Below are 26897 nucleotides of genomic sequence, written 5' to 3' on the forward strand. Positions count from 1 at the left end.
ACTACTGGGTATTAAAATGTATGTTTATATAATAATGTATCTGAATTAAATATTTCGAAAAGGTTGTATTTTAATCAGTAAATCTGTTACAAACTACTTTTTACTTTCTGTTTCTTTCCTTGTGAGTTAATTAGAATATTTAAACACATATTTTTGTTGATATTTGGAGTATATTCTGAAGTTTTTGTCAATGGAAGATTCTTTTTTTTCATTTTCAAACAACCTAATGACGTCATCACAGATTCGACCAATCAGACAGTTGACCGAGGTGTGAATGACGCGCTCTCAGCCAATCAGAGGCTTTGTTTTGACCCGTCGCAGTTCGCTCTCCAGCTAGGCTGCTTCAGTGAAACTCTAAACTTCCAGCGGAACCTGTCCGACCCGACACCGAGGTGAGCGCCTTCTTCCACCGACAGTTCAGGCGGCGGCGCGGCTCAGAGCCCCGGTGGGAGCCGCTCACCTGCCGGGAGAACCGGACCGCTGCCGGGGAGAAGCAGCACAGCTAACCGTTAGCAGGATTAGCTAAGTCTCAGCTAACAGAGCCGCTCCGCTGCTTAGTTAGACCAGTTACCAGCTGGTTAAACGGTTTAACTTCAAATCCCTGCTTCCTCTCAGAGTAATGTGTAGTAAGGTTTCTGAGAAATATTCGACTTCAGCGCCAACATTTAAGCCTGTTCGCTTTGCGTTGTTCCTGTGGGCTAAACTGTGAAGCTCTTTGTTAAATTCCCTGATTTTAACGTGAGGTCTGGTCCACTGACGGAAGCCGCGGAGACCGGCGTGACGCTCCACGCAGCTTCCCCGCAGAAAGCGAACTGCCTCAGAAAGAACCCAAAATGTCTGATTTGACTGTGTTTTCTGCCAAATCTTAAGTGATAAAATGTTGCACCGTTCCGTTTTTAACATATTAGGGGACACTGGTGAATTCGGCTCAGATTTTATCCCAAAAATGCACATTTAAAGTTAAAATGAGTCATAAAAACAAGTGCTAATCATGCTAATGGTTGCAGTGCCAGGCTTTAATATCAGTGAACACTGTAATGACAAATGTACATTATTTATCTTCATTAGATTCACAGAGTATATTTTTTAATACATGTGTTTATTATTTTTTGTTTGCAAATTACATCAAGTCAAACAAGGCAACAAAGCAAACTTTTCCTCCCTATTCTCCCTCCCCTCCCCTCTCCCCCCCCCACCAAATAAGTATAAGAAAAACATGTTAAAAGTCTAAAAATAAGATGAAGATAAAGCAAAAAAGCAGTAAGTAAATAAATAAATGAAATAAAAATAAAACATAGAAATAGAGATAAATGAATAAATATATAATACATACTTTTTAAATATATGTACTGAAAACAGTTACAGCGCTAATGAGTTTCTCAGAACATTATATCGTATCACGCAGACATTCTACTCCCTCAAAGGTTCTTCTTGCTGGAGCAAGTTACCAACATTAGCATCATGTCTTAGAAAACTTATAAAAGGTCTCCAGGTATCATCAAAAACATGTTGTTTCCGTCTAATAATGGATGTTATCTTTTCCATTGTCATGTTTGATGCCATCTCTTTAACCCATCGTCCAGTTCTTGGTCCATCAACCACAGAGTATCTTTGAAATGAGTAAACATTTAATTCAGTCTGAGGTTTTGACTTTTTAGTGTTTTACTTTTTGTATATTTCTATGGTTTTTATGTTTCACTTTTATTTTATATCTGTGTGCAGCACTTTGGCCAACTGTACGGAAGAGTGTTAGGGCCAGGCATCAGAAAAAATATTTAGATTTTGCCTGTCGAGAATAAAGTCGACATACAGGCAAAATATTATTATTTTTTCTTATGCCTGGCCCTAATACTCTTCCGTACAACTGTGTTGTTTTAAAGTGCTATATAAATAAAGTTGGATTGGAAATCCTCTCAGTTTCAAAGAGCTGTCAGCATAAATAAAAGCTGAGTGAATGAATGAGTGTTTCAGTTAAACAGTTAAAGCTGAATCTCACCTGAATCCTGCCTCCTGTGTCCCAGCACTGTCCCTCGGGTCTGCTGGAGATGCCTCACACCAACAAGTCTGTGAGCGGCGCCGGGGCACCGGGTCAGGTGGCGGTCCCGGAGCAGGGTGAGCCCCCGCCTCCGCAGGACAGAAGGTCGGCCGCTGGAGACGCAGAAGCTGCCCCCGATGAGCAGGGAGACCCCGAGATCATCAAGTCCCCCAGCGACCCAAAGAAGTACAGGTGGGAGAGATTGTTGTTCTGTGTGGACCAGGGATGGGAACCGAAAACCGGTTCTTGTTGAGAACCAGTTCCCAGTGTTTCAGTTCCTTGGAATCGTTTGGCGGTTTTGCAAACGATTCCCTTATCGATTCCAGTGGGCGCGAATGACGTCACCACGCAGCGTTGCGTGGCGAGTCCAGCGCAGCCAGCAGCTAACAGTAAACATGGCGCCCAAGCGGTACAAACGCTGGAAAGTTTGGTTCCACATCCCTAAAAAAGACGACAACAGGGCAACTTGCAAAGTGAATATTTCACCAAAGGGAGGAAATACTACCAACATGCAATAACTATGAATGAATGTCGCGTTTTCGATCCGCTCCGGACTAACGTTGGTGAATCTGAACCCAGCAACGTTAGCAGCGTTAGCAACGTTAGCATGTCCTCGGCTAACACTGCAGGTAACTAACTAACTAACACTGCCTATCATGTTAGCACCATTTGCCTGATTGTAAAAGCTGCTGTTAGTAACGGTTAAGGTTAAATGAATGCCTTCTCAGGCATTACATTTAGATGAAATCATGAGAGACAGAGCCTGACTGGCTCAGAGCCAGAGGCTGGTGGTACTACCCCCAGTTCACCTCTACCTCCAGCTTCTCCTTTCACCAGAGCAGGAAGAGTTAAATTACCCAGGCCAGGATAGACCAATGTGGACCTCACCGTTGTTGGGTTTGTGAGGTCACGACTCGTGTTACTTCTAAACTAAACAAAGTTGATGCTAATCCACCGGTTTGTTGTCCTTTTTCTCCAAATGAGAATCGATAAGGGAACCGACAAAGAACCGAATCGTTAAGCAGGAGCCTTCTTCCTGCCTGAATGGTTCACAGCTCAGAGTTGATGGGCGGAGCTTTGGACATTTGGCACAATTCAGTGTATTAAAGATGGCTGAAGCCCCGGTTCATGTCCCCGTTCTGCACGTATTATATTTTACGAACAGCTCTCGTTTTTTGATATTCAGAGTTTTGGATTATTCAGTCATGGAGCAACCATCGAGGAAGCATTCCCAAAGTGTGGGAATATTTCGAGCCAAACAGTTCCTGGTCCCACCAGCCTCCTCTGTTCCCTGTGGCAGAGTATTTTCCAAAGCTGGAGAAATTGTTAAAAAAAAAAAAGAAACCGTTTGAGCCCTTCCACTGAGCAAAAAATACTTTTCTTGAATAAAAACACCTGAAATAACACAAGTACACTCCCAAAGAAAATATGAATGACAAACCAAAGATCTTCACATTGTTTTTAAATTATTATTTCATGGGTAAATTACTCAGAATCTGTAATGAGGTACTACAAACACACATGTACAACACACATACATACATAAGTGTTATTATAGTGTCATTATATGGTGCAATAATCGCTGCTGCCAGTAGATGTCACCCAAGGGAACCGAATGAAGCTTCGGGTCGTGAACCACTTTAGGACACAATGCTTCAAAAAGCCTCATTTTGCCAACACTAGTTCAGAGTTGAGTGGCTTAACAAAGAAAAAGACGGGTTAGTTATAGAATCCTTTGAACTGGTTTATTTTCTTGTTGTTGCCAAAGCTCTGCTGCAGGAAGCCGGCAGGTTAGTTTATATAAATATATATATATATATATATATATATATATATATATATATATATGTTTATATATATGTTTATATAAATATTTATATTTATTTATGACAGGTTAGTTTATATAAATATATATATATATATATGACAGGTAGGGATGGGAATTGATAAGATTTTTACGATTCCAATTCCATTTTCGATTAGCATCAACTTTGTTTAGTTTAGAAGTAACACGAGTCATGACCTCACAAACCCAACAACGGTGAGGTCCACATTGGTCTATCCTGGCCTGGGTAATTTAACTCTTCCTGCTCTGGTGAAAGGAGAAGCTGGAGGTAGAGGTGAACTGGGGGTAGTACCACCAGCCTCTGGCTCTGAGCCAGTCAGGCTCTGTCTCTCATGATTTCATCTAAATGTAATGCCTGAGAAGGCATTCATTTAACCTTAACCGTTACTAACAGCAGCTTTTACAATCAGGCAAATGCTGCTAACATGATAGGCAGTGTTTGTTAGTTAGTGACCTGCAGTGTTAGCCGAGGACATGCTAACGTTGCTAACGTTGCTAACGTTGCTAACGTTGCTAACGTTGCTGGGTTCAGATTCACCAACGTTAGTCCGGAGCGGATCGAAAACGCGACATTCATTCATAGTTATTGCATGTTGGTAGTATTTCCTCCCTTTGGTGAAATATTCACTTTGCAAGTTGCCCTGTTGTCGTCTTTTTTAGGGATGTGGAACCAAACTTTCGAGCGTTTGTACCGCTTGGGCGCCATGTTTACTGTTGGCTGCTGGCTGCGCAGGACTCGCCATGCAACGCTGCGTGGTGACGTCATTCGCGCCCACTGGAATCGATAAGGGAATCGTTTGCAAAATCGCCAAACGATTCCAAGGAATTGAAACACTGGGAACCGGTTCTCAACAAGAAACGGTTTTCGATTCCCATCCCTAATGACAGGTTAGTTTATATAAATATATGTATATATATATATATATATATATATATATATATTTATTTATGACGGATTAGTTTTTATATAAATATATATATATTTTTTTTATGACAGGTTAGTTTATATTTAAATATATATATATTTATATATATATATACTGTATATATTTATGAGGGGTTAGTTTATATATATATGTATATATATATATATATATATATATATTTATTTATGACAGGTTAGTTTATATATATATATATATATTTATATATATACTGTATATATTTATGACGGGTTAGTTTATATAAATATATATATATATATATATATATATATATATATTTAGTTATGACAGGTTAGTTTATATAAATATATATATATATTTATTTATGACAGGTTAGTTTATATATAAATATATATATATATATTTATATATATACTGTATATATTTATGACGGGTTAGTTTATATATATATATATATATATATATTTATATATGACAGGTTAGTTTATATATAAATATATATATATATATTATATATCAGAATCGCTTTTTATTGCCAGGTATGTGGACACACACGAGGAATTTGACTCCGGTTACACCTCACTCTCTTTAGTGCAACAATTTCAAAATATAGACAAAAAATAGACATAGAACAAGATTAAATCAGAAGTGCAAATTGGTGCATGGTGCAAGGATGAAACACTGAAGTTCGGTTTTAGCTGTTTAACACAGAGACAGCCTGAGGGAAAAAACTGTTCCTGTGTCTTGTTGTTTTGGCGTACAGAGTTCTGTAGCGCCTTGCAGAAGGGAGGAGTTTAAACAGTTTGTGTCCAGGGTGTGATGGGTCTGCAGAGATGTTACCTGCCCGTTTCCTGACTCTGGACAGGTACAGATCCTGGATGGAGGGCAGGCTGACACCAATAATTCTCTGCAGACCTTATTGTCCGTTGCAGTCTGTTTTTTTCCTGTTTGGTGGTTGATCCGAACCAAACGGTGATGGATGAACAGAGAACAGACTGAACAATGGCGGTGTAAAACTGGATCAGCAGCTCCTTAGGTAGGTTGAGCTTCCTGAGCTGCCGCAGGAAGTACAACCTCTGCTGGGCCTTTTTGATGGTGGTGACTGTGTTGGTCTCCCACTTCAGGTCCTGAGAGATTGTGGAGCCTAGAAACCTGAAGGATTCCACAGCAGACACTGCGTTGTTGGTGATGGTGATGGGTGGCAGAGTGGGGGGGCTTCTCCTAAAGTCCACTGTCATCTCCGCTGTTTTTAGCGTGTTCAGCTCCAGATTGTTCTGACCACACCAGCAGACCAGCCGCTCAACCTCCCGTCTGTATGCAGACTCATCACCGTCCCGTCATACATATATACAATATATGTATGACGGGTTAGTTTATATAAATATATATATATATATATATTTATTTATGACAGGTTAGTTTATATATAAATATATATATATATTTGTTCCCTGCGGTTCGATGACTCAGCGCTGTGCAGACAGCACGGAGCTGGTTCTTCGGCCTCAGGTGTGATCAGTGGCTGAACTGTGACTCTGCAGATACATCGAGCTGAGCAACGGCCTCCGAGTGCTCCTCATCTCCGACTTCAGCGGCGCCGAAGGGACGGGAGGCGGCGAGGAGGAGGAGGAGCCGAGCGAGGAGGAGGAGGAGGAAGAGGGGGACTCTGGTGAGGGCTCCGAGGAGGAGGAGGAGGATGAAGGCGTGGAGTCTGACGAGCTGGATGAGGAGAGCTCAGGGAAGAAGGCGAGGAGCTCTGAGAAGCAGGTTAGTGACAGATGTGGGGGGCGGGGCCACGGATGAAGGCCTGACTCTTCCTTTTAGTTAAAGTGAAACTGCAGCTGGTCATGTGACTGATGAGTGTGTTTCTTCCAGGCCGCCGCCGCCCTCTGCATCAGCGTCGGCAGCTTCAGCGACCCGGACGAGCTGCCGGGCCTGGCCCACTTCCTGGAACACAGTGAGTTTGGTGTCAGGACTTTCTTCTTCTGGTGGGATTTAATGTCTCCTGAGCGCCACCATCTGGCCACGTGCAGGCGCCTCTAACATGTCAGGGACCTTCTGCTGTTTGTTAAAAAGCAGCTCTGTGGACGTGTTGGTTTAAAGCTAAAGAACATCTGTTCCCACACATGTTCCCACATCTGTTCCACACCTGTTCCCACATCTGTTCCCACACCTGTTCCCACACCTGTTCCCACATCAGTTCCCACACCTGTTCCCACATCTGTTCCCACACCTGTTCCCACACCTGTTCCCACATCTGTTCCCACACCTGTTCCCACACCTGTTCCCACATCAGTTCCCACACCTGTTCCCACATCTGTTCCCACATCTGTTCCCACATCTGTTCCCACACCTGTTCCCAAACCTGTTCCCACACCTGTTCCACACCTGTTCCCACACCTGTTCCACACCTGTTCCACACCTGTTCCCACACCTGTTCCCACACCTGTTCCACACCTGTTCCCACCCACACCTGTTCCCACATCTGTTCCCACATCTGTTCCCACATCTGTTCCCACACCTGTTCCCAAACCTGTTCCCACACCTGTTCCACACCTGTTCCACACCTGTTCCCACACCTGTTCCCACACCTGTTCCACACCTGTTCCCACCCACACCTGTTCCCTCATCTGTTCCCACATCTGTTCCCACATCTGTTCCCACATCTGTTCCACACCTGTTCCCACATCTATTCCACACCTGTTCCCACATCTGTTCCATACCTGTTCCCACATCTATTCCACACCTGTTCCCACACCTGTTCCCTCATCTGTTCCCACACCTGTTCCCACATCTGTTCCCACATCTGTTCCCACACCTGTTCCCACATCTGTTCCACACCTGTTCCACACCTGTTCCACACCTGTTCCCACACCTGTTCCCTCATCTGTTCCACACCTGTTCCACACCTGTTCCACACCTGTTCCACACCTGTTCCCACATCTGTTCCCACACCTGTTCCCACACCTGTTCCCACATCTGTTCCCACACCTGTTCCCACATCTATTCCCACACCTGTTCCCACACCTGTTCCCACATCTGTTCCACACCTGTTCCCACATCTGTTTCCACACCTGTTCCCACACCTGTTCCCACACCTGTTCCCTCATCTGTTCCCACACCTGTTCCCACATCAGTTCCACACCTGTTCCCACACCTGTTCCCACATCTATTCCCACACCTGTTCCCACACCTGTTCCCACATCTGTTCCACATCTGTTTCCACACCTGTTCCCACACCTGTTCCCACATCTGTTTCCACACCTGTTCCCACACCTGTTCCCACCTCTGTTCCCACACCTGTTCCCACACCTGTTCCCACTTCTGTTCCACACCTGTTCCCACACCTGTTCCCACATCTGTTCCCACATCTGTTCCCACACCTGTTCCACACCTGTTCCCACATCTGTTCCCACATTTCTTTCCACACCTGTTCCCACACCTGTTCCCACACCTGTTCCACACTTGTTCCCACACCTGTTCCCACAACTGTTTCCACATCTGTTCCCACATCTGTTCCCACACCTGTTCCCACACCTGTTCCCACACCTGTTCCCACCCACACCTGTTCCCACACCTGTTCCCACCCACACCTGTTCCCACATCTGTTCCCACATCTGTTCCCACACCTGTTCCCAAACCTGTTCCCACACCTCTTCCACACCTGTTCCACACCTGTTCCCACACCTGTTCCCACACCTGTTCCACACCTGTTCCCACCCACACCTGTTCCCTCATCTGTTCCCACATCTGTTCCCACATCTGTTCCCACATCTGTTCCACACCTGTTCCCACATCTATTCCACACCTGTTCCCACATCTGTTCCATACCTGTTCCCACATCTATTCCACACCTGTTCCCACACCTGTTCCCTCATCTGTTCCCACACCTGTTCCCACATCTGTTCCCACACCTGTTCCCACACCTGTTCCCACATCTATTCCCACACCTGTTCCCACACCTGTTCCCACATCTGTTCCACATCTGTTTCCACACCTGTTCCCACACCTGTTCCCACATCTGTTTCCACACCTGTTCCCACACCTGTTCCCACACCTGTTCCCTCATCTGTTCCCACACCTGTTCCCACATCAGTTCCACACCTGTTCCCACCCACACCTGTTCCCACATCTGTTCCCACATCTGTTCCCACATCTGTTCCCACATCTGTTCCCACACCTGTTCCCAAACCTGTTCCCACACCTGTTCCACACCTGTTCCCACACCTGTTCCCACACCTGTTCCACACCTGTTCCCACCCACACCTGTTCCCTCATCTGTTCCCACATCTGTTCCCACATCTGTTCCCACATCTGTTCCACACCTGTTCCCACATCTATTCCACACCTGTTCCCACATCTGTTCCATACCTGTTCCCACATCTATTCCACACCTGTTCCCACACCTGTTCCCTCATCTGTTCCCACACCTGTTCCCACATCTGTTCCCACACCTGTTCCCACACCTGTTCCCACATCTATTCCCACACCTGTTCTCAAACCTGTTCCCACACCTCTTCCACACCTGTTCCACACCTGTTCCCACACCTGTTCCCACACCTGTTCCACACCTGTTCCCACCCACACCTGTTCCCTCATCTGTTCCCACATCTGTTCCCACATCTGTTCCCACATCTGTTCCACACCTGTTCCCACATCTATTCCACACCTGTTCCCACATCTGTTCCATACCTGTTCCCACATCTATTCCACACCTGTTCCCACACCTGTTCCCTCATCTGTTCCCACACCTGTTCCCATATCTGTTCCCACACCTGTTCCCACACCTGTTCCCACATCTATTCCCACACCTGTTCCCACACCTGTTCCCACATCTGTTCCACATCTGTTTCCACACCTGTTCCCACACCTGTTCCCACATCTGTTTCCACACCTGTTCCCACACCTGTTCCCACACCTGTTCCCTCATCTGTTCCCACACCTGTTCCCACATCAGTTCCACACCTGTTCCCACCCACACCTGTTCCCACATCTGTTCCCACATCTGTTCCCACATCTGTTCCCACACCTGTTCCCAAACCTGTTCCCACACCTGTTCCACACATGTTCCCACTCCTGTTCCCACACCTGTTCCACACCTGTTCCCACCCACACCTGTTCCCTCATCTGTTCCCACATCTGTTCCCACATCTGTTCCCACATCTGTTCCACACCTGTTCCCACATCTATTCCACACCTGTTCCCACATCTGTTCCATACCTGTTCCCACATCTATTCCACACCTGTTCCCACACCTGTTCCCTCATCTGTTCCCACACCTGTTCCCACATCTGTTCCCACACCTGTTCCCACACCTGTTCCCACATCTATTCCCACACCTGTTCCCACACCTGTTCCCACATCTGTTCCACACCTGTTCCACACTTGTTCCCACACCTGTTCCCACAACTGTTTCCACATCTGTTCCCACATCTGTTCCCACACCTGTTCCCACACCTGTTCCCACACCTGTTCCCACATCCGATCCCACACCTGTTCCCACATCAGTTCCCACATCAGTTCCCACACCTGTTCCCACATCAGTTCCCACATCTGTTCCCACATCTGTTCCCACACCTGTTCCTACACCTGTTGCCACATCAGTTCCCACACCTGTTCCCACATCTGTTCCCACACCTGTTCCTACATCTGTTCCACACCTGTTCCCACATCAGTTCCCACACCTGTTCCCACACCTGTTCCACACCTGTTCCCACACCTGTTCCACACCTGTTCCCACACCTGTTCCCACACCTGTTCCACACCTGTTCCCACACCTGTTCCACACCTGTTCCCACACCTGTTCCACACCTGTTCCCACACCTGTTCCCACATCTGTTCCCACACCTGTTCCACACCTGTTCTACACCTGTTCCACACCTGTTCCCACACCTGATAGTCTCAGGGGAACTGGTCGGAGCTGATCGGGGACAGATTATGGGTTTGTGCTGACTCTCTGCTGTTTGCTCAGTGGTGTTTATGGGCAGCGAGAAATACCCGGCAGAGAACGGCTTCGACGCCTTCCTGAAGAAACACGGAGGAAGCGACAACGCCTCCACCGACTGCGAGAGAACCATCTTCCAGTTCGACGTGCAGAGGAAGCACTTCAGAGAGGCGCTGGACAGGTGAGCTCCACCTGCTGGGAGCGTTCTTCTTCTTTCACTGATATAAAACGGGTTGTTAAGATCAGAACCCTTAAACCAACAGGGCTAACCCTTAAACCAACAGGGTTAAGGGTTAACTCGACCCTATCCCTTAAACCAACAGGGTAACCCTACCCTAACCCTTAAACCAAAAGGGTTGAGGGTTAACCCGACACTAACCCTTAAACCAACAGGGCTAACCCTACCCTAACCCTTAAGCCAACAGGGTTGAGGGTTAACCCGACCCTAACCCTTAAACCAACAGGGCTAACCCTACCCTAACCCAGCAAGGTAAAGGTTTAACTAACCCTAACCCTTAGACCAAAGTCTGTCTCATACATCTCACATAATGTCAAATAAAGGGTAGAATATGTCCCCTTTAGGGTTAGGGTTAGCCACCAGAGAGGGCGGGGCTCTGCTGTGATTGACAGGTTGTGCAGGTTCCAAAGCTCTTGTCAGGTCCACTGCTGGCTGTAACCGTAGCAACGTGTGTGCGGTACCTGTGTTCCAGGTGGGCTCAGTTCTTCATCTGCCCTCTGATGATCGAGGACGCCATCGACAGAGAGGTGGAGGCCGTGGACAGCGGTGAGTCTTTAGGTTCTGCCAAGAACCCTTTGGGTCCAGCTCAGAACCCTTTGGTTCCAGCTCCAGTTCCGCTTCATCTGCGGTTCTGTTTCCCCCCCCAGAGTACCAGCTGGCCCGGCCGTCGGACTCCCACCGGAAGGAGATGCTGTTCGGGAGTCTGGCCAAACCGGGACACCCGATGGGCAAGTTCTGCTGGGGTGAGTCACTTGAGTGATTTTAATTCCTGAGTCACCTGTTGGCGCCGTCTCACCTGCAGATCAGCTGACGTGTTGTTTGTCCCGTCAGGTAACGCTCAGACGCTGAAGCACGAGCCCAAAGAGAAGCAGATCAACACCTACGAGCGGCTGCGGGACTTCTGGAGGAGGTTCTACTCCGCTCACTACATGACGCTCGCCGTTCAGTCCAGAGGTAAACCGCCACTGTCTGTTAGGACACATCAGATCCATCAGTCTCAGATGGTTCTGCCTGAATACATGAAAAAAACTCGAACCGCCGACCCTCTGATTGGCTGATGATGGCTCCGCCCCCTGAGCTGCAGCCGCCATGTATACTGCATACTACATACTGCATACTGCATACTACATACTGCATACTGCATACTACATACTGCATACTGCATACTACATACTGCATACTGCATACTACATACTACATACTGCATACTGCATACTACATACTACATACTACATACTGCATACTACATACTACATACTACATACTACATACTGCATACTACATACTACATACTACATACTGCATACTACATACTGCATACTGCATACTGCATACTACATACTGCATACTGCATACTGCAAACTGCATACTGCATACTGCATACTACATACTGCATACTGCATACTGCATACTGCATACTACATACTGCATACTGCATACTACATACTGCATACTGCATACTACATACTGCATACTGCATACTACATACTGCATACTGCATACTGCATACTCATCGATCAGACAGTATGCAGAGCGTTTACCCACAATGCATTTCACTCCTGCCCGAGCCGAAATCAGCCGGCCTGAAGCTGATTTCTCTTAAGCTCTAAACTCTGTAAACTTTAGCAACATTTGAAACATTTTCAGGTGAGAAAGTAGTCGTTTAGATCCCCAACGTGTTGAAAACCTGACAAAATACCGGCTGTTTACCATTTTGTTCCTACGAATTCGGCACTACTAAAGCTAGCTGCAGTGAGCAACGTACTTCCTGTTATTTTCACAAAATAAAATACCCGTTGCCTTTTATCATAGGGAAAGCCATTACCATACAATTGGTGCTTTTGTTTTGAAAACAGGAAGTGAACCTACCCTCGTTGTAGCTAGCTTGAAACTGCCGTTTTGACAGGAAATGACGATCGGAGACGTCACGTTACGTTGCATCTTGGGTAGTTAGAGTATGAGTAGTAACCTCATGATGCATACCCAACATTTCAGAGAATCTAGTATGCATCCGGGAACTTAAAAAAAGTTAAAGTTAGTATGAGTAGTAGGAGTAGTAGGAGAAGTATGCGGTTTCGAACACAGCCAGAGTTTAACCTGGATGAACTTTCTGAATCTTGTGTGTTTCTGTAGAGACTCTGGACACTCTGGAGGAGTGGGTCAGGGAGGTGTTCATCAAGATTCCCAACAAGTAAGAAGCATCACACACATGCACACACAGCGGCCTCGATGGATGATGTCATACATGTTCCAACGTGTTTTTGCTTTGCTTTGTCTCCAGCGGGGAACGTCGACCCGACTTCTCTGACCTGCAGAAGCCGTTTGACACACCAGCCTTCAACAAGCTCTACAGAGGTGACTTTTCATTCCTGTTGTTGCTCTTTTCCAAGAAGTAGACGTGTCCAAACTGTCTCCGGGTTTATCCTCCTGCTCATCTCTGGAGTCTGTTGCTCCGCTTTTTACCTGTTGAGTCTAAAACTGTAGAAATCTGATGTGTTGCAGTGGTTCCTGTGAGGAAGGTTCACGCCCTGACCATCAGCTGGGCCGTCCCACCGCAGGGCAAACACTACAGGTGAGTCCAACTCGCCTGGAAACATGGACGGGTTTACCTTTGGTTTAAGATGGTAATTAGTCCTGGAAACATGGACGGGTTTACCTTTAGTTTAAGTTGGTAATTAGTCCTGGAAACATGGACGGGTTCACCTTTAGTTTAAGTTGGTAATTAGTCCTGGAAACATGGACGGGTTCACCTTTAGTTTAAGTTGGTAATTAGTCCTGGAAACATGGACGGGTTCACCTTTAGTTTAAGTTGGTAATTAGTCCTGGAAACATGGACGGGTTCACCTTTAGTTTAAGTTGGTAATTAATCCTGGAAACATGGACGGGTTTACCTTTAGTTTAAGTTGGTAATTAGTCCTGGAAACATGGACGGGTTTACCTTTAGTTTAAGTTGGTAATTAATCCTGGAAACATGGACGGGTTTACCTTTAGTTTAAGTTGGTAATTAGTCCTGGAAACATGGACGGGTTCACCTTTAGTTTAATGAGGTAATTAGTCCTGGAAACATGGACGGGTTCATGTTTAGTTTAATGAGGTAATTAGTCCTGGAAACATGGACGGGTTCATCTTTAGTTTAAGTTGGTAATTAGTCCTGGAAACATGGACGGGTTCACCTTTAGTTTAAGTTGGTAATTAGTCCTGGAAACATGGACGGGTTCACCTTTAGTTTAAGTTGGTAATTAGTCCTGGAAACATGGACGGGTTCACCTTTAGTTTAAGTTGGTAATTAGTCCTGGAAACATGGACGGGTTCACCTTTAGTTTAAGTTGGTAATTAGTCCTGGAAACATGGACGGGTTTATCTTTAGTTTAAGTTGGTAATTAATCCTGGAAACATGGACGGGTTTACCTTTAGTTTAAGTTGGTAATTAGTCCTGGAAACATGGACGGGTTCATCTTTAGTTTAAGTTGGTAATTAGTCCTGGAAACATGGACGGGTTCACCTTTAGTTTAAGTTGGTAATTAGTCCTGGAAACATGGGCGGGTTTACCTTTTAGTTTAATGAGGTAATTAGTCCTGGAAACATGGACGGGTTCACCTTTAGTTTAATGAGGTAATTAGTCCTGGAAACATGGACGGGTTCATGTTTAGTTTAATGAGGTAATTAGTCCTGGAAACATGGACGGGTTCATGTTTAGTTTAATGAGGTAATTAGTCCTGGAAACATGGACGGGTTTACCTTCAGTTTATTCATATAAAAGGTCTCGCAGAGGTAGATGTTTCATGAAAGAACAGAAGTCCTGATTCAGAACCTTGTGGGACACCAACATGCGTTGACACTGATGCTTTTCACACCTAAAATGAAGCTTGGCCTTATGGGAAATAATCCAGTTTCGTTCCTGCTGTGAAGTTCTGTAACCTCTCAGGTTCTGTAGAACCGAGCTGAATGTTTTAAAGATGGACACCATCATCATCATCATCATTTCTGTGTGTATCTGACAGAGTGAAGCCTCTTCATTACATCTCCTGGCTGATCGGACACGAGGGAGCTGGCAGCATCCTGTCTCTGCTCAGGAAGAAGTGAGTCACCTGCACCAGGTCACCTGAACCGGGTCACCTGAGGTCACCTGAACCGGGTCACCTGACCCAGGTCACCTGAACCGGGTCACCTGAGGTCACCTGAACCGGGTCACCTGACCCAGGTCACCTGAGGTCACCTGAACCGGGTCACCTGACCCAGGTCACCTGAGGTCGCCTGAACCGGGTCACCTGACCCAGGTCACCTGAGATCACCTGAACCGGGTCACCTGACCCCTGTATTGTTTTCAGGTGCTGGGCTCTGGCTCTGTTTGGAGGAAACAGCGAGACGGGCTTCGACCAGAACACCACCTACTCCATCTTCTCCATCTCCATCACCCTCACCAACCAGGGCTACCAGAACTTCTACCAGGTCCATAAACACACAGCTTTATTATCACCTGGAGTTCCAGGTGTGTCCGACAGGTGTTCTCCTGAGTGCTGACCTCTGACCTTTGTTTGCAGGTGGTCCACTTTGTGTTCCAGTACCTGAAGATGCTGCAGAGCCTGGGCCCACAGCAGAGGTCAGCTTTCACCACAACACACACCCTCATGTTCCACTGAACTGGGTTCTGCTGAGCCTGGTTCTACTGAGCCTGGTTCTACTGAGCCTGGTTCTGCTGAGCCTGGTTCTGCTGAGCCTGGTTCCACTGAACTGGGTTCCACTTAGCCTGGTTCTACTGAGCCTGGTTCTGCTGAGCCTGGTTCTGCTGAGCCTGGTTCTACTGAGCCTGGTTCTGCTGAGCCTGGTTCTGCTGAGCCTGGTTCTACTGATCTTCATCTGGTCCCCCTTCACTCTTACACCTTTAAAACTGAGCAGGTTCTGGTTCAGCCAGTTCCTGATGTAGAACCAGTTCTTCTGCACAAACCAACACCAAGAACCAGCCGCGATGAAAGCAGAAACAAAGCAGTGTTTGTTTATTTTAAAACCTTTCCTTTATTATTTTTTGTTTGTTAGTTTTTTTTGTTTTTGGTTGTTGTGTTTGTGTGTCGGTTTGTTGTTTGTTTTTGGTCTGTTGTGTTTGTTAGTTGGTTTGTTTGTTTGTTTGTTTTGTTGTTTGTTTATGGTCTGTTGTGTTGGTTTGTTGTTTGTTTTTGGTCTGTTGTGTTGGTTTGTTGTTGGTTTTTGGTTGTTGTGTTGGTTTGTTTGTTTGTTTTGTTGTTGGTTTTTGGTATGTTGTGTTTGTTAGTTGGTTTGTTTTTGGTCTGTTGTGTTGGTTTGTTGTTGGTTTTTGGATGTTGTGTTGGTTTGTTTGTTTGTTTTGTTGTTGGTTTTTGGTCTGTTGTGTTTGTTAGTTGGTTTGTTTGTTTGTTTTGTTGTTTGCTTTTGTTCTGTTGTGTTTGTTAGTTGGGTTGTTTGTTTGTTTTTGGTTGTTGTGTTTTTTGTGTTTGTTTGTTTGTTTTATTGTTTGCTTTTGGTCTATTGTGTTTGTTAGTTGGTTTGTTTGTTAGTTTTGTTGTTTGTTTTTGGTCTGTTGTGTTTGTTAGTTGGTTTGTTTGTTTGTTTTATTGTTTGTTTTTGATCTGTTGTGTTTGTTAGTTGGTTTGTGAGCAGCTGGAGGAGATGGTCAGTAGAACACGGAGATTAGATCATTAGTTGGTTATAGAAGAAGAGAAGAACCGCATTAATTGAATTTGGCTGTACATTCCACAATTTGGCTGTTTGGATTCGCCATTGAGACGCACCGGCAAAGACTTCAAGGCAGGCGGAAAGATTAAGAGTCTGTCTGACCCAAACAATTTTTGTAATCTCAATCTGGCTCCCCTGTGCTGGCCTTGGCTGCAGCTTCTCCTGGATGTTATGTAAATAAGACGCTCTGCCCCATGTGCTCCCTCCCCTTCCTGAGGACTCCTGTGGAAACTGTTTAGGCTGGCTGATAAACTTTCCATCGCATTATCAAGGACAATGGCCTCTGAGACAGTGCTTCATGGACTTACGTGCACACTGAGCTGCATGGCCACGGTCACCCGTCTCCCTCGTTTGTTTTTATGTGTTCTGTCTGGATGGGTCGTACTAGAACTTATGTTTCGTTATGTGTGTAATGACAATAAAATTTTAAAATTTAAAATTGAATTGATGTCTCAATGTGTTTAAATGTGTTGTTTTAGGATCTATGAAGAAATCCAGAAGATCGAAGCCAACGAGTTCCATTATCAGGAGCAGGTACTGCAGCACACACACCAACAGAACCAGAACAGAACCAGAACCACACCAGAACCACACACAGCCAGCTAATGCTACTCATCACGGTCTTACTGATTGGTTTAAAGAGACAGATGACATCAGAGGTCTGTCACATGATCATGGTTCTGTCCCACAGACGGATCCCATCGAGTTCGCAGAGAACATTTGTGAGAACATGCAGCTGTTTCCCAAACAGGACTTCCTGACCGGAGACCAGCTTATGTTCGAGTATGACCCCGAGGTAAGCAGGACTCTGGTCCAGACTGATTCAGACTGGGGTCCAGACTCTGATCCAGATCCAGACTCTGATCCAGACTCTGGTCCAGACTGTGATCCGGTCCTGTGTTCACTCCTGTGTTGGTGTGTTCAGGTGATCGGAGCGGCGCAGGCCCTGCTGACACCCGACAGAGCCAACCTGCTGCTGCTGTCGCCTGAGAACGAAGGCCACTGCCCCCTCAGAGAGAAGTGGTTCGGTACCAGCTACAGCTGCGAGGGTACGACGCTCAGACCACATCAGCCTCTGACATCATCAGCCTCTGACATCAGACTCTTCCAGCTGATCCTGACACCAGCTGCAGATGAATGAAGTTTATCAGTCTGGTGGTTAATGTTGGGTGTGTTTGTTTTGTGTGGTCAGACATCCCAGAGGAGTGGGCGCAGCGCTGGGCAGCAGATTTGGAGCTCCACCCCGACCTCCACCTTCCTGCTGAGAACAAATTCATCGGTCAGAATAACCTTTATTCCACAGAAAATGTCAGAATGTTTATTCTGTGCAGCTGGTGCTGCTGTTTCTGGCACCAGTTTGACTCTTTATCTTCTTCTTCTTCTTCTTCTTCTTCTTCTGCAGCAACGGACTTCACCCTGAAAACGTCGGACTGTCCCGACACAGAGTTTCCTGTCAGGATCGTGAACAGCGAGCGAGGCAGTCTGTGGTACAAGAAGGACAACAAGTTCAAGATCCCCAAAGGTGAGCCCTCGTGTGATTGGTCCATAACATGTTGACCCCAGAGGAACTCCAACTGCTGATTCTGGATTTGATGCTTTTTGTTAGATTTTGTTTAGTCTGTTATTTCACCCAAGAAAACATCTAAATACTCATGTTTGAACTTCCCAAAGATGACCAGAAAAAACAGTTTGGAGAAGCTGGAGTCAGAGATGATGACTAATTTTCTTTGATTATTGATTATCTCAGGGGATTCTCAATCCATCTATCCATCCATTAATCCATCCATCCATCCATCCATCCATCCATCCATCCATCAATCCATTAATCCATGCATCCAACCATCCATCCTTCCATCCATCCATCCATCCATCCATCCATTAATCCATGCATCCAACCATCCATCCATTTATCCATCCATCCATCCATCCATCCATCCATCTATCCATCCATCCATCCATCCATCCATCCATCCATCTATCCATCCATCCATCCATCCATCCATTAATCCATCTATCCAACCATCCATCCATTTATCCATCCATCCATCCATCCATCCATCCATCCATCCATCCATCTATCCATCCATCCATCCATCTATCCATCCATTTATGTTCATGTTTATGCATTTGGCAGTCGCTTTTATCCAAAGCGACTTACAGGTAGGGTAAGGGGGTCTTGCCTAAGGACCCCTACTGGAGGAAGTACCTTTCATGCAGGGGATATGAACCCAGGTCACCTATATGAAAGGTGGCAATGTTACCCCTAAACTATCCAGTCACTGAGGGACTATCCATCCATCTATCCATCCATTAATCTATCCATCAATCCATCTATCATCCATTAATCTATTCATTAATCCATCTATCCATCCATTAATCCATCCATCCATCCGTCCATTCGTCCGTCATTCCATCCATCCATCCATCATTGTATCCATCTATCCATACATTAATCAATCCGTCCGTCCGTCCGTCCGTCATTCCATCCATCCGTCCGTCATTCTATCCATCCATCCATCATTCTATCCATCTATCCATACATTAATCCATCCATCTATCTATCCATTAACCCGGTTTGTCTCATAGTGACAGCATGAAGATGGTGTTGCTTTACAAAGTTTAAACATGAGTTTAAACCAGACGTCCCAGAGTCTGAGGTCCAGCTGCAGACGATGACCAGCAGAACCTTCTGACGGCGGTTAGTTCTGGTCTGTGACGTCTGTGGGTGTGTTTGTGTGTTTCAGCCTACATCCGCTTCAACTTGATCTCCCCCATGATCCAGAAGAGTCCTGAAAAGTAAGAGACACACTCAGTGAGTTACCTCTGATAACCATGCTGCAGGTTCAGGTTTCTGGGTTCAGCCTGAGGTGAAGCTCTGCAGCCCACAGAACCTCCACAGGGCCATGGGCTGCAGAGCTTCATGGGTTAGGGGGTAACTCTAACTCCAACTCTAGCTCTAGCTCTAACTCTAACTCTAGCTCTAACTCTAACTCTATCTCTAGCTCTAGCTCTAACTCTAACTCTAGCTCTAACTCTAACTCTAGCTCTAGCTCTAACTCTAACTCTAGCTCTAACTCTAACTCTAACTCTATCGCTAGCTCTAGCTCTAACTCTAACTCTAGCTCTAACTCTAATTCTAACTCTAGCTCTAGCTCTAACTCTAACTCTAGCTCTAACTCTAGCTCTAACTCTAACTCTAACTCTATCTCTATCTCTAGCTCTAACTCTAACTCTAGCTCTAACTCTAGCTCTAACTCTAACTCTATCTCTAGCTCTAGCTCTAACTCTATCTCTAGCTCTAACTCTAACTCTAGCTCTAACTCTAACTCTAACTCTAGCTCTAACTCCTACTCTATCTCTAGCTCTAGCTCTATCTCTATCTCTAACTCTTACTCTAACTCTTACTCTTACTCTAACTCTATCTCTAGCTCTACCTCTAGCTCTACCTCTAACTCTAACTCTAACTCTAGCTCTAACTCCTACTCTATCTCTAGCTCTATTTCTATCTCTAACTCTAACTCTTACTCTTACTCTTACTCTAACTCTAACTCTATCTCTAGCTCTACCTCTAGCTCTACCTCTAACTCTAACCCTAGCTCTAACTCTTAACTCTAACTCTTACTCTTACTCTTACTCTAACTCTAACTCTAACTCTATCTCTAGCTCTACCTCTAACTCTAACCCTAGCTCTAGCTCTAGCTCTAACTCTAACCCTAACCCTTTCTAACTGAGCAACATCTGCACAGTGAAACTTCATGCAGCTCCCACACAAAGGGAAGTTCAGCCGGTATGTGAGCACTGAAGGACTCCCTGTTCCCCCCCCCCCAGCCTGGTTCTGTTTGACATCTTTGTCAACATCCTGGCCCACAACCTGGCAGAGCCGGCCTATGAGGCCGACGTGGCCCAGCTGGAGTACAAGCTGGTGGCTGCAGAGCACGGCCTGATGATCCGGCTGAAGGGCTTCAACCACAAGCTGCCGGTGAGGACACGTGCACGCACAGGTGCACGCACAGGTGCACGCACAGGTGCACGCACAGGTGCACGCACAGGTGCACGCACAGGTGCACGCACAAGTGCACGCACAAGTGCACGCACAAGTGCACGCACAAGTGCACGCACAAGTGCACGTTAACACACACAATGGTAGAACTTGCAGGCCTCTTCTTTTACTAAATAAAAGCCTGTGAGCAACAGACTTTTACAGAATAAAAGTCTGTGAGCAACAGACTTTTACAGAATAAAAGCCTGTGAGCAACAGACTTTTACAGAATAAAAGCCTGTGAGCAACAGACTTTTACAAAATAAAAGCCTGTGAGCAACATGCTTTTACAAAAATAAAAGCCTGTGAGCAATAGACTTTTACAAAATAAAAGCCTGTGAGCGACAGACTTTTACAAAATAAAAGCCTGTGAGCGACAGACTTTTACAAAATAAAAGCCTGTGAGCAACAGACTTTTACAGAATTGTTCCTCCCTCCAGCTGCTGCTGAAGCTGATCGTGGACCAGCTGGCCGACTTCAGCACGGAGCCGGGCGTCTTCAACATGTTCACCGAGCAGCTGAAGAAGACCTACTTCAACATCCTCATCAGGCCCGACAGGCTGGGCAAGTACGTGCGCACGCCCCCGCCGCCACACCGACCGCATGTTGTTGTCTCATCTCTGCTGTTTTTATTTGTTCAACGAGGAAATTAAACTCATCTTGATAGACTCAGATCACACAGAATGATACCGTGTGTGTGTGTGCGTGCACGTGCTCCACTTGTCAGAGATGTACGCCTGCAGATCCTCGAGCACTGCCGCTGGTCCGTCATCCAGAAGCATCGCGTCCTCGCCGACGGCCTGACCGTCGACCACCTGATGGACTTCGTCAGGGGGCTGAAGGCGGAGCTTTACGCCGAGGGGCTGGTGCAGGGCAACGCCACCAGCCTGGTGAGACACGTGCACAGAAACACCACACACACCTGGATAAACGTGCACAGAAACACCACACACACCCACCTGTGACACATGCACTGCAGTCCTGAAACCTTTGAGAGTTCAGAGGTCTGGAGGGTTCTCTTCAGTCTCATTGTGAGACAAAACCAACAGTCCTCACTGCATCCTGTTAGTGATGTCACTCAGTGGGGTCACATGACTCTGAAAGGATCGGATTATTGGCTAAATTACAATCAGACTGAGTTATTAAGTGCATGTAGACACCTTAATCTGACTAAGAATTGGATCGGATCGGATTATTGGCTAAATCACAATCAGACTGAGTTATTAAGTGCATGTAGACGCCTTAATCTGACTAAGAATTGGATCGGATCGGATTATTGACTAAATCACAATCAGACTGAGTTATTAAGTGCATGTATACACCTTAATCTGACTAAGAATTAAGAACTAGGCAGAGAAGAGGTGAGTAAAGCTCTGATCTGTGTGATGTCATTTCCTCCAACAGGAGTCCAGAGAGTTCCTGCAGTGCTTCACAGAGTGAGTATCCCCCCCCCACACCGCTCAGGTGTCACATTGTAACATCACATTTCATCATGTTATTGTTAAAGTAGAATCTGCCTCCAGCCTCCAGCTGATGGAAACAGCTGAGAACATGTTTCTGTTTGTGTGTTATACTTGTTCAGGAAGCTGCAGTTCCAGCCTCTGTCTGCAGACGTCCCCGTCCTGTTCCAGGTGGTGGAGCTGCCACAGAAGCATCACCTGTGCAAAGTCAAGTCTCTGAACAAGGGGGACGCCAACTCTGAGGTCACAGTCTACTTCCAGGTGAGGTCACCGTGTACTTCCAGGTGAGCTCTGAGGTCACGTGTACTTCCAGGTGAGAGGATGGTGAAACGCACCTTCACCTGTAGTGTTTAAAGGTGGGAGACGGAGGAATTTCTTTCTTTCCTTTGGAGCTGCAGCTTCAGAAAGCACTGATGACCAACTGACTGGATAGAATGTGCAGAAGGTTCTATAACCAGCTTTGTGTTAAACATCCGTTAAAAAAACCTCAATAAAACCTTTCTTTGAGGGAAACAGTCAGATTTTGGTGGAACAAACTCTCTACATCAGTGGTTCCCAAACTTTTTGTGCCCAAGGCACCAAAGGACAAGTAAAAATCTCAAGGCACACATATGGTGCCAAATATAACACGTGTTATCACTCATATCATGTAAAATATCTGTAAATGTGCATTATTATTTACTAATGCCAAATAAAATGTGACAAAGAATACTATATTACTCATGTAATATTTATTAACAAAATATTAAAAAAATTTATTTGAAACTTTATCAAATTAGGCTTCATCAAAGCAGAACACTCTCATTTAAACCAGACGGGTCACACAATTAAAAATGAGGAAACTAGCATTAGCTCACTAGCAGTTAAGTTAACATTAGCTCACTAGCAGTTAAGTTAACATTAGCTCACTAGCAGTTAAGTTAGCATTAGCTCACTAGCAGTTAAGTTAGCATTAGCTCACTAGCAGTTAAGTTAGCATTAGCTCACTAGCAGTTAAGTTAACATTAGCTCACTAGCAGTTAAGTTAGCATTAGCTCACTAGCAGTTAAGTTAGCATTAGCTCACTAGCAGTTAAGTTAGCATTAGCTCACTAGCAGTTAAGTTAACATTAGCTCACTAGCAGTTAAGTTAGCATTAGTGCACTAGCAGTAAAGTTAGCATTAGCTCACTAGCAGTTAAGTTAGCATTAGCTCACTAGCAGTTAAGTTAGCATTAGCTCACTAGCAGTTAAGTTAGCATTAGCTCACTGATCTCACTCTGTTTTTTGCAGTCGGGTCTAAAGAGGCTGAGGGAGCATGCTCTGATGGAGCTGATGGTGGTGAGTACCCACATGTTCACCTGATATAAACACTCTAAGATTCTCAGATGAACCTCTGAGCTGAATGAGGTCAGCTGGACTTCTTCTTCTTGGTTCTTCAGCTCAGGGGTCAGAGGTCACACTGAGGAGCTGAAGCTTGGTGTTGTTTCTGTTATAGATGCACATGGAGGAGCCCTGCTTTGACTTCCTCAGGACCAAAGAGACGCTGGGGTGAGACACTCACAGAGGAATAAAAAACATTTAGTTTGATGGAATCTCTAACTGCTTCAATCATTTGTTTCCTTAAAGTCACAAACAGAATTCACTGAATACTGAAACATGTTGGCTTTTAATTTTATTATTTTTAATTTAAAGGAACAGGAACAGGAACAGGGGTGTAAAAGCTGGTTTATTTCTGTCCTCAGACTCTTTATCTCTGAACTTTGTAACTTTAATGAAACCCAAAGACTGCAGCTGGTGCTGACTGGGTGTTGGACCTGAACCCTCTGATCTGCTGCCCTCAGGTACCAGGTGTACCCCACCTGCAGGAACACCTCCGGGGTGCTGGGGTTCTCCGTCACCGTGGAAACGCAGGCCACCAAGTTCAGGTGAGTTGAGCTGTGAGTCTGCAGTAACCGAGCAACCAGCCCGGTGGAGCCGGTTCTGTGGAGCCGGCCCGGTTCTGTGGAGCCGGTTCTGTGGAGCCGGTTCTGTTCTGTGGAGCCGGTTCTGTGGAGCCGGTTCTGTGGAGCCGGTTCTGTTCTGTGGAGCTGGTTCTGTGGAGCCGGTTCTGTTGAGCAGGTTCTGTTCTGTGGAGCCGGTTCTGTTCTGTGGAGCTGCTTCTGTGGAGCCGGTTCTGTTGAGCAGGTTCTGTTCTGTGGAGCCGGTTCTGTTGAGCCGGTTCTGTTGAGCCGGCCCGGGTCCATCACAGCGGTTCTCCTGTAAATCCCTCTGGGTTCTGCTCACAGCTCAGAGTTCGTGGAGGCGAAGATCGAGGAGTTCCTGCTGAGCTTCGGCGAGCGGCTGGCGGCTCTGAGCGAGGACGCCTTCCAGACGCAGGTGACGGCGCTGGTCAAGCTGAAGGAGTGCGAGGACGCCCACCTGGGGGAGGAGGTGGACCGGAACTGGTTCGAGGTCATCACGCAGCAGTACGTCTTCGACCGGCTCTTCAAAGAGGTGAGATGATGTTCTGTTGAAGAATCTGCATCTACTAACAACATATGCCTGCTAGTGATCCCCATGGATCCATAAAGGTCTTTATTGATTGATCCATGAAGGTCTTTATTGATCCATAAAGGTCTTTATTGATTGATCCATGAAGGTCTTTATTGATTGATCCATGAAGGTCTTTATTGATTGATCCATGAAGGTCTTTATTGATCCACAAAGGTCTTTATTGATCCATAAAGGTCTTTATTGATTGATCCATGAAGGTCTTTATTGATTGATCCATGAAGGTCTTTATTGATTGGACCATGAAGGTCTTTATTGATTGATCCATGAAGGTCTTTATTGATTGGACCATGAAGGTCTTTATTGATTGATCCATGAAGGTCTTTATTGATTGGACCATGAAGGTCTTTATTGATTGGACCATAAAGGTCTTTATTGATTGGACCATGAAGGTCTTTATTGATGGATCCATAAAGGTCTTTATTGATTGGACCATGAAGGTCTTTATTGATGGATCCATAAAGGTCTTTATTGATTGGACCATGAAGGTCTTTATTGATTGATCCATAAAGGTCTTTATTGATTGGACCATGAAGGTCTTTATTGATTGGACCATAAAGGTCTTTATTGATGGATCCATAAAGGTCTTTATTGATTGATCCATGAAGGTCTTTATTGATTGATCCATAAAGGTCTTTATTGATGGATCCATAAAGGTCTTTATTGATTGGACCATGAAGGTCTTTATTGATGGATCCATAAAGGTCTTTATTGATGGATCCATAAAGGTCTTTATTGATGGATCCATAAAGGTCTTTATTGATTGGACCATAAAGGTCTTTATTGATTGGACCATAAAGGTCTTTATTGATTGGACCATAAAGGTCTTTATTGATGGATCCATAAAGGTCTTTATTGATGGATCCATAAAGGTCTTTATTGATGGATCCATAAAGGTCTTTATTGATTGGACCATGAAGGTCTTTATTGATTGATCCATAAAGGTCTTTATTGATTGGTCCAGAGTCCCCCACAAACAGAAGGTCAGGACTCAGACTGTGGGCGTTGGAGCGGTTCTGACTCTGTGGTCTTTGTTGCAGATTGAGGCTCTGAAGGTCTTCACTAAGGAGGAGCTGGTCTCCTGGTTCCAGGACCACCGAGGAGGCGGCAGCAGGAAGCTCAGTGTGCATGTGAGTAAGGCTGTAGAGATGGTGTAGATATATCCTGAGTCTTTGTCCCAGACCTTTCTGTCCTGGAGGGTAAAGCTCAGCTGAAACCAGTCTGAGGTTTCTACAGATGAGCTGGGGCACACACTCACTTTAACCTCTCTTAATGCACCCCCAGACATTCATAATTTCATTCATCCTCTGACCTTTCTGTGTCCTGTTTCCTGACCTCTGACCTTTCTGTGTCCTGTTTCAGGTGGTGGGTTTCGGGGTGGAGGAGAACGACCCCCCCAATCAGAGCGCCGCCAGCGGCCCCAACAACGCCCCCCCCTCAGCCTACGGCGAGGTGAGCGAGCTGACCTTCCTGTCGGCCTCGGCGCCGCAGGACGCCACGCTGATAGACGACATCAGAGCGTTCACCTCCTCCCTCCCCCTCCACCCGTACCACAAAATCCTCAGCTAGGCCCCGCCCCCTGCAGCAGGACGCCTCCTGAGGAGTAACCGTGGCAACATGAAGGACTGAGGAATGTTTGTCTCTTCTCGTGTCGTTTTATCTTGTTGTAATAAAGCTGCAGTGAATGCAGCGTGCTGTCTCAGGGCTTCGGTGTGAAATAAAGACTGGTCGGTCATTTTAACTCAAACATGTGTTCATGCTGTCTTTGTGTGGAGGTGGAGGCCATGTTTGTTTGTTCTGTTCATATTAAAACATTAATATTAATAAATGATATGAATAAAAACATTGCTGCACGTTTCTCTGCTGCTGACAAAAAACTGAGTTGAACCACGTTCGTCCTGAAGGTGCCTCATTCTCACTGAAGGTTATCCTCTGCAGTCGGAGCCCCGCCCCCTTTTTCTCAGGCTAAGCCCCGCCCCCTCTGAACTCATTTCAGCCGCTTGTGTTCAATTCATTTAAAACTCAGTTCGATTTTTATTTATATCTGACCAAATCACTCCAAATCCAATTCATTACATTTCAAATTAATCCAATTTTAAAAAGTATCCTAGTTAAGGAAACACTGAAACTTCTCTCTGATCCAATCCCCCGTCCTGAGCTGCACCTCCATCAGAACCAGAACCAGGAACCATCT

General features: G+C 45.7%; 1 protein-coding gene across 1 annotated transcript; it reads left to right on the forward strand.

The window, feature by feature from the left end:
* The first annotated feature begins 300 nt into the window (after positions 1–300).
* Positions 301–26450, forward strand: LOC142400878 (nardilysin-like). The gene is made up of 31 exons (XM_075486134.1): positions 301–392; positions 2022–2227; positions 6328–6553; positions 6662–6743; positions 10758–10911; positions 11441–11514; positions 11616–11711; positions 11800–11922; positions 13102–13159; positions 13250–13323; positions 13471–13540; positions 14970–15047; positions 15297–15417; positions 15510–15568; positions 17154–17208; positions 17366–17470; positions 17600–17723; positions 17867–17953; positions 18077–18196; positions 19419–19470; positions 20503–20653; positions 21154–21281; positions 21441–21603; positions 22118–22149; positions 22296–22434; positions 23444–23491; positions 23649–23701; positions 23995–24078; positions 24439–24646; positions 25744–25833; positions 26066–26450. The coding sequence occupies exons 2-31, from the start codon at positions 2046–2048 to the stop codon at positions 26270–26272; spliced, it is 3243 nt and encodes a 1080-aa protein (XP_075342249.1). The 5' UTR covers positions 301–392; positions 2022–2045; the 3' UTR covers positions 26273–26450.
* Positions 26451–26897: the final 447 nt, after the last annotated feature.

This window comes from Odontesthes bonariensis, chromosome 15 (genome assembly GCF_027942865.1).
Source record: "Odontesthes bonariensis isolate fOdoBon6 chromosome 15, fOdoBon6.hap1, whole genome shotgun sequence".
In the NCBI taxonomy this organism is placed as follows: Eukaryota; Metazoa; Chordata; class Actinopteri; order Atheriniformes; family Atherinopsidae; genus Odontesthes; species Odontesthes bonariensis.